This window comes from Nelumbo nucifera, chromosome 4 (genome assembly GCF_055504915.1).
Source record: "Nelumbo nucifera cultivar China Antique chromosome 4, China Antique-T2T, whole genome shotgun sequence".
Taxonomy (NCBI): domain Eukaryota; kingdom Viridiplantae; phylum Streptophyta; class Magnoliopsida; order Proteales; family Nelumbonaceae; genus Nelumbo; species Nelumbo nucifera.
In genome coordinates this window covers 93,258,440-93,266,819 of record NC_142652.1, presented here as the reverse complement: position 1 = coordinate 93,266,819, position 8,380 = coordinate 93,258,440, and the positions used below count along the sequence as shown (strand labels likewise).

The following is an 8,380-nucleotide window of genomic DNA, read 5'->3' as shown; positions in this document are numbered from 1 at the left end:
AAGCACCTCTTCTCACCTTTGTCTTTTGATTTAGTCCCCCAACACAGTAAAAAGAGTATGAGAAAAAGAGAAAAGAAATGCACCCATCAACATAATCATTATCCTTAGTCCTTACTACCATCACTTGATCAGCCTACAGACCACACTTGAAATTCTAAACAAGTCACTTCACTCTTTCCTTCTTTCTTTATTTTTCCTTCTCTCACTTTTTTCCCTCTTTTTTGCACCTGATCTTACGTGCCTCTTCCATCAGCCATGCCTCCTTTCTCAAGTTTTCTTTTATTCCCTCTCTCTCTCTCTCTCTCTCTCTCCAACCCAAGAAATCTGATTCTTCAAAATATGTAGTTAGTAAAGGGTTCAAAGATTACATCTCCTTTTCTACAACTAAGTACAACAACATTAATACTTTTTTTTGAGAAATCTGAGCTGTTCTTTGTTTCAGACCAAGTAGAAAAACCAGAGCCACTTAGAGGAGGTTTAAGAAAAATAATTAGAAGCAGAAGAACAAGAGCAATAAATATTAGGAGGAAGAATTAAAAGGGAAAAAGAGACGAAGGAGAAGTTTGGAGAGATGGGTCCATCGATTCTTCACTGTCTTTTCTTCCTCCTCTTGGGTGTACTACTCTGTTCAGGTCAGTTGTTTTCCAACAGAGTTCCTTACTTAATGCTGCGTAGTTTGAATTTGAATGCATGGAGGTTGGTGGCTTTTTCTTCTGATTACCAATCGTGGCTGTTGTTGGTTTGAACTTTAGCCTCTCCTCTCGCTCTCCCTCTTTGAAATTATTGCTTTCTTCAAATGGGTTGTTCTCTGTTTTGATTTGTAATCAGGTCTTCGCTAATTTCAAATATGATTCTGATTTTTTAATTGATGAGCATCTCATTATTGTTGTTCTGAGTCTCCATGAATACAGAGTATCCAAATCATGAACCATTTGAACTTGGGTTTTGATGCTTTCTCATGGACATACGGTTCTCTTACTTGAGAACTTATCTGCCTGTTTTCAGGATCAAGTGTTACAGAGAAGTTTCCAATTGGCACAGCTAAGCGCATCAACGAATTAGATCACAGAGATAAGTCATTAATCTCTGTTTCGAGGTCCACCACCCAACTGGATGTTACTACTCCAATAACAACAGTTCCAGTGATCAATCCTACAACCCCAACAACAACAACCCCAACGCCAACAACGCCAACCCCCGTGGCAAATCCGGCTGCAACACCATCAACTCCAGTCATTACAAGTCCATATACCACTCCGACCACAGCATCTCCTGCATCATCAGGTGGAAGCTGGTGCATTGCCAGCCAATCTGCATCACAGACTGCTTTACAGGTTGCTCTAGACTATGCATGTGGGTATGGTGGTGCAGATTGTTCAGCCATTCAGCCAGGTGCAAGCTGTTACGACCCGAATACAGTTCGAGATCATGCATCTTATGCATTCAATGACTACTACCAGAAGAACCCAATTCCCACCAGTTGTAACTTTGGAGGAACTGCTGTTATTACCAACATCGATCCAAGTAAGTTCTTTCTGTAACCAACACTTGATATCATCCTGACAAAGAAGTAGATTTGAAGACAAAATTTTGATTACTCACATGCAGACTTAAAGAGTAGGCAATCCAAAGCTCCCCATTAACTTTCGAAAACTCCAAATGGCTGTGATCAAAATTAGCAAACAGTTGGAGTGTGAAAACTTTCTCTTGATGCATTACTAATCTTTGATCATGCATCTATTTTTCATGTTAAAGGTCGAAGCTAACTTCCAGAATTTATTTTCTTTTATTTTACAACATTTCAGGTACTCCAACATGTAAGTATCCATCAACTAGGTAAGTTCTCTTAACCATCTCTAATTCCATTCTGTTTGGTAACACAGAAGGAATGCTTGCTGATTGGTTTTCTTGGTTACAGCACACATGCTTCGGTTATAAACACAACCAATCCAACTGGATCTGGATCAACAGTTTATGGATCAGAACCTTCTGCATCACTCAACTCAAGAGCTTCTGTGTTGCATAGCTTGCAAATTCTCTTCACCTCCACATGCCTCTTAGTGTCATTTCTTTCTGTAAATCATCTTTAGAGCAGATGGAAGCCATACTTAGTTCTTCATTTCGCGGCTACAAGGTGATTCACTTAATTGCTTTACTCGATTCTGCATCGTTAGAGTATAAAGGAGGCATTGCAGATTGATTATGGGAGATATATCTTTTGGCTTTAGTCCTCACAATCAGGTCAGTCCTGAATTGATCTATGAATGCCTTTTGATCAGTGCAGAACTTGGAGAAGATACAGAAAGAGCAATGCAATCTGTGGATCTGATGATTTCTTGTACTTGTAGAGAAGAGCATAGGAATAGGTTGTTACTTGGTTCCCTTTCTTTGTAGTATCAAAGGCAATAAATTCTCAAACAAGTGCATATGCCTTTTGGGCTGCTTTTGTTGTGTTTAGGCCAGTTTAAAGGACAGGGTGCAGTAAGAGAGGATGGATATATTTTAGTCTTTTAGAACATGATAGTGATGTTTCAAATATTTCCTTACTTGATTGATCTTCAATCTGTTTGCAGTAGAAATCCAGAACTAGAAAATGCCTGTTAGCATAGTAAATAAAACCTTAGTTTAAAGTTGAAGTGATAAGGATAACATAGAATTTGGCCTTAGACTGGATTTGCAGTATCGACAAATACAGGCCAATACGTGTCAATACTTTGAACCTTAAGCGTAAAAATAGAAGAATACTGTGACAATACCCTTTTTCATAAACAAGGAAACTGAGCTTAATCATGCATTCTTTAAGCTTTGGACCAGACATTGGACCTTTTTATGACCTTGATGGAGTTTCCTAACTATGCCTACTAACCTTCATCTTGAGAAATATTCACCGAGCAAGCACCGACACCAAGCAAGAAAGCAGCAAATATTCCCCAAATTACATGGAATCTGAGTCTGAATTCATCTTTATTTCTTGATGTAAGAGAAAGGAGAAATAGTAATTGATAAGACGTTCAATCCATTCTGTCCAAAAGTCTAGAATTAACTTTTAATAACCTAGTTTCAAGGTTAGTGAAATTCTCGCAGCAAGCAGCTTTAATTCTGTAAAATTCATTTCCATGATTTGGAATTCTGATGGGACGTTGATACATTGATTATTCAATTTTCACCGTCTGATGCTGTGGATGCTCTTTAAAAAGTTGCATTGATTCAATATATTCGACTTTTGGGTGGGATCAATCCAATGGTGGGTCCCAGACGTTCAACCAGCACTATACTATAGCCCGGTAGTCCACAAACCTCTAATTAAGCCATGGTTTTAACTTTTAAAAAACGATCCGGAAAAACCGTTTTGGGGTTTTCGGTTAGATGGTGTGACCGTTTAATTCAAATGGATGATCAGTTTTGATAAAAAATTTAAAAAATAAAAATAATTAAAAAAATAGCCAAAAAATATTGAATGGGTTGTTGGATTGACGATTTAACTGTCCAGATAAATGGGTTATTGACTGATTTAATGGCTTTTGGCCAGGGATCGGATTTAAGATAAAATGGAACTAGTTGCCTGAATAAATTTCAGGCCGAACGGTCAACGGCAGTCAATTTATTCCAGCCGGAGACTGTCGGGCTGCACTGTCCACTCTGTGGCCCCAGAACCGAGAAATTCCCAAAGGAAAAGTTTGCATATTTTTTAGTCCCATTTGTTTTCATTTACTATTCGATCGAAGTGTTTTTACGTGATAAATTTTAGGTTTTAGAGTTTTTGTGCAATTAGTATTAGTGTAAATTTTGTGATGATATGTTGAAATAAAATTTTGCAAAGGTAATAGGAATTAATAAAATTCTTATTTATCATTAATAAAATTGTATTATTCTTATTTATTATGGTTTACAAATAAAATTAATATTTTCTATCAGTTATTTTATCAGAATTTATATTTGAATTCTCATTACCTTTGTAAGAATTAATTTTTATATGATAAATCCAACTGCAGTCCCTTCAACTGCTAAAAACCTTACAATGAACTGTTATAAAAAATATCACTTGCTTTTGAATATATCTTGCCATCCAATGATGTGGTTTAAGGTAACAGAAATTAAGAATTAACCCACCATATGGTGGGAATAAAGAAGAGAAAACTGGACCAATGAAAATATGTTAAAAATATTTTTAAAAATTAAGAAAATAGTTTAAAGAATAAATTGTTCATCCACTTGCAATTTGCCTGTTGGAAATCTCTTCATGGTGGTTAATGTGGCCCAACATTGGCTATTGAAAAGATAAGATGTACTTTCCAATCTTTCTTTTTTCAATTTAAATAAATAAAATGGTAAATTGCTAAAACCTCTTGTAAAATCTTTTATCATTGTTGAAACCTCCCCTAAATTTTGGTAAATGCAATCACCTTCCCTGACCTTTTTGACATAGGTGCAAGTAGACCCTCTCTTAGAATCTTCTAACAAAAAGCACAAAAATGTCAAAATACCAATGTAGTTACTTTTGACCAAAATGTTTATTTTCCAATTTTTTCTTCATATCAATCACTATCCCAATCCCTTCTCATCTCTTTTTTTGGAATTGATGTATTTTCAAAATTTGCCCTTCATATCAATTGGTCAAAGGTAAAATTGCAACTTTGAACTCTCTTTTATGTTGCTCATAACATTTATATTGTTTTTATGTATAAACCAACCTCGGTAATAGTTACATGGGCATTTTGGACTTTTTCATGCCTCTTGTTAAAGAATTTCACAAAGGGGGTCTACTTGCAACTGTGTCAAGAAGTTTAGGGGAGGTGATTGCAACTACCAAACTTCAGGGGAGGTTTGGGCAACAATAAAAAACTTTAAGAGTAGTTTCAGCAATTACCATGATTTGTTTTCCAATTATTGAACAAAAAGAGAGATTTTTGTGTATTTTCCCTAACAAACTTTACATGGGAATGCAAAGTAACATTTTTGCCATTGACTTGTTTTACAATTATCAACAAAAAATGGAGTTTTGTGTCTTTTTCATAATAAGCATTAAATGAGAAAGAAGAGTAATTTCCTAATAAGCATTATGAGAAAACAAAATTACATTTTTACCATTGCTCCTTCTCCGATTCAAACTTTAGAGATGGAGTATTTTAGTCTAGTGAAAATTCCAGAAGCCAACCACTTCTATTTGTAGTTTTATAGATAGTATAGATATAGATATAGATATATGTTATCCAATAAAGAGAGAGGTGGGAGGGAAAGTGTGTTGTTGGTGTTATTTACGTGTAGATAAAATACTTATTCACCTTTTAGGAGGGTATGAGGTATCTAGGTAATTGATACTCTTTGGAATAGCCCATTCCGATTCCCATTTCAGACCCCCTATTGCCACGAACCAAATGGGGCCTCAGTTTATAAGTGATTCTTCACATTTCTTTATATAAAAAAAATAAAAAATAAATTGTCTTGTTGGCTTCTCACTCTCTTATCACCAAAAAATAAGCCTTGGGCTTCTCCCAATCTCATCTCATTTAATCCCTTTTTCATTATATATACTTGGAATAAAACCAGTATTACCACCAAGCTATGACCAACTTATTTGTCAAAAGAGAGTTAGTTTTTTTTTTTTTTTAAGTACATAAATATAAGATTAATGGGTTTGGGCGGGTTGGACTGGGTTAAATTGGATTTGGGTTGAACCCAACCCATTTAATTTTATATAACTGGGTCAGTAATGGGTTGGCGGGTTAGATGAGTTGGGTTGAAGCTCAACCCAAACCAAACCCAACCCAACCTGCCCAATTGCCACCAATAATACTGATTTCCAAGTCTAATTAATGTTTTTCATGCATTTTGTTAAGAAATCAACTACCTCAAATATGGACATTAGCAAAAAATAAAAGTAAAAATAAAAACAAAAATAACCATCTAAATGAAAGCTAGATTTTTTACAATGAAATAGAAATCAAATGGGATGAAATTTGGAGAAAATAAAGCCTTAATGCCTCTTGTTTGGTTGGTTATTAAAAAGAAAGCAAGTAAAGCTCAACCTTTTATACCAAAATTGTCCTAGAATTAACTACTCATATTTTCTAATTTGGACCGCCAAGTATTACTTGGTTGGATACAAGTAGGGGTGGATCTGAGCCGAGCCGAGCCAAATATTTGAGTATTCGAGCTCAGCTCAATAGAAAAATGCAAGGCTTGAGCTCAATTCAAATTGGAAATGTAAGCTCGAGTTTGGCTCGATTACAGAATTCATACGTTCGAGCTCGATAATGAACCGAGCTTATTCAAGCTCGAATTCGAGCTCTCAAGTGAACCTATTTATAAATAAGGGTTGTCTGCTTTTCCAAAGGTCACTTTGTCTTTAATATGCACACAGTACTAACTTAATCATCGGAGCGTTCCCACCGGGAAACCCCCCGGGAGTTCTTCCTCTTTCCTCTCGTCTCAAGTACCTCTCAGGAGCCACGCGAGTGCCAGATAGGAGTGACCGGATTGAAAAAATCCAGCACTCATGGCTTTCTCTAGCAATGTTGGACGAAGCGCGGAAATGTATAACTCCAGGGAACAACCCCAACTTCCTACTGTCTGTATCGGACAGTTCACCGTCCCCCTCTCGGCGGACAGAATCCCCAACTTGAATGTGCCTCTCACAGTAGCACATGTCATCGCCCCACTCCTTGCTACAGTCGGAACGACGTTCACCAAACCTTCGGTCGTGCCCCCAGCGGCCAGCCCGAACCAACTGGAGGACTTTGATGCAGTGCATGCGGGCCATGCAGGCCCAAATGCAACAGTTCCAACAACTTCAGCTCTATCAACAACATGTACTGCACCAGGTCTCCTAGTATCAGTATCAGCAGCAGTTCCCCCAGCTGCCTCAACCTCAGCTTCAGCAGCCGCAGTTCCCGCCCCGGCACCCAGCCTCACAGCAAGCTAAGTCTCGCCGCCAGGACGAGTGCCCCTCTGGCCAAGAAGAGGCCCCTCAAAACCTCCCAAAAAACCAAGCCTCCCCCCGCGGCAGACGAGAGAGATCGGCTACCCCGGTCTCGCCGCGGGCGAACAGGTCGGGAGGACCCCAGCTCGCCAGGTCTACATCACCTCGGCAGTCGAAGCTTGAAACCCCACTCTTTGAGAACCGGTTCGAGATCCTAGCAACAGACTCCAAACAGGACCCCTCTGTCCGCAACCATCACCAGTAGACCGGGCTACTTCATGCACAAATCATTCCGGACAGCGCAGAGGTGAGCAGCACGAACGCCGAGCGCACCAAGAAGCAGAGGCGCTGCCGCCGAGTTCGCCGATCTATTACCTGCGATTTGCCCGGGCTCGGGGGCAAAGAAGAGGTAAGCTCAGCCGAAGTCAAAGCTCCCCTCCTCTCAGTTCCATCCCCCCTGTCTTTCGAACTCCTGGCAGTCCCAATGCCCAAAGACTTCAAGCTCCCCCCTCTTGACAAGTATGACGGGTCGTTTGACCCAAATGACCACGTAGATGCCTTTCAGTCACAGATGCACCTGGCGAGAGCCAGTGAGTCGTGCATGTGCGTGGCCTTCTCCACTACTTTTAGGGGAGCGGCCCGCACGTGGTACCGGAACTTGGTACCTGGGTCGATAAGAAGTTGGGCGTAGTTCGCACAAGCTTTCACGTTCCACTTCGTCACCAACAAACGGTGCCCGCGAACTGAAGAAAGCCTCCTCAGCATAGTGCAAAGAGAGGGAGAGTCCATCCGGGGCTATATCAAGTGGTTCAACGATGCTTGTATGCAGATACCGCGCCTGGACCCCGCCGTATGCCTTGCAGCAGCCAAGAAAGGCGTGACACACAAAGAGTTCAAATGGCACATGGTCGTCAACCAGCCCGCGACCATAACTGAGTTTCTGAAGCTTGCGGACAAGTTCATAGCCACCGAAGAGGAGATCAACCAGAAGGGCGAGGGCGCGCCCGAAAAAAGGAAGAGAAAAGGAGAGCCTTTCAGTCAAGGGGACAGCCGAAAGAAAAAGGATACAGTTCGGGGGGCAAAGCCGGGTCAATTGTTCTGAGCTCCTGTAGCGGACCGAGCTGATTACACCCCTCTGAACGCGAAGCGGGCCAAAATCTTGATGGCGATCAAGGACGCCCCATACGTGAAGTGGCCACTCCGTCTAAGGGGGAATCCTAATGAAAGAAATAAGAGTCTGTATTGCAGTTTTCACAAAGATCACGGTCACAGTACGGAGAGTTGTAAAAATCTCCGCGACGAGATAGAGGAGCTCATCCGTCGCGGATATTTGAGAAACTTTGTACAAAATAATAATAACAGTAGTAATAGAGCAGGTCGGCAAGGGGAGCACGGTAAGGATGCTCCCGAGTCCAGCAGTAGGCCGGCCGAACAACCGCAGAGGCAGCCTCCGGAGGAGAG

At 40.3% G+C, this 8,380-nt stretch overlaps 1 protein-coding gene across 2 annotated transcripts; it reads left to right on the top strand.

The window, feature by feature from the left end:
• Positions 1-304: 304 nt before the first annotated feature.
• On the top strand, positions 305-2,536 carry LOC104610770 (uncharacterized). 2 transcript variants are annotated; one of them, XM_010277557.3, is made up of 5 exons: positions 305-632; positions 1,006-1,524; positions 1,806-1,836; positions 1,919-2,134; positions 2,285-2,536. In XM_010277557.3, exons 1-4 carry the CDS (start codon positions 572-574, stop codon positions 2,088-2,090), a joined length of 783 nt encoding a protein of 260 aa, XP_010275859.1. In that variant the 5' UTR covers positions 305-571; the 3' UTR covers positions 2,091-2,134; positions 2,285-2,536. The 2 variants fall into 2 exon arrangements, with proteins under 2 accessions (XP_010275859.1, XP_010275853.1); XM_010277551.3 differs by having other exon boundaries at positions 2,280-2,536.
• The last annotated feature ends 5,844 nt before the right edge of the window (positions 2,537-8,380 follow it).

Bases quoted from the DNA above. Each gene is read 5' to 3' on its own strand.
- LOC104610770 (XM_010277557.3), top strand. From the start codon at position 572: ATGGGTCCATCGATTCTTCACTGTCTTTTCTTCCTCCTCTTGGGTGTA. The intron at 633-1,005 runs GTCAGTTGTTTT...GCCTGTTTTCAG, and splicing joins GGGTGTACTACTCTGTTCAG to GATCAAGTGTTACAGAGAAG. The intron at 1,837-1,918 runs GTAAGTTCTCTT...TCTTGGTTACAG, and splicing joins TGTAAGTATCCATCAACTAG to CACACATGCTTCGGTTATAA.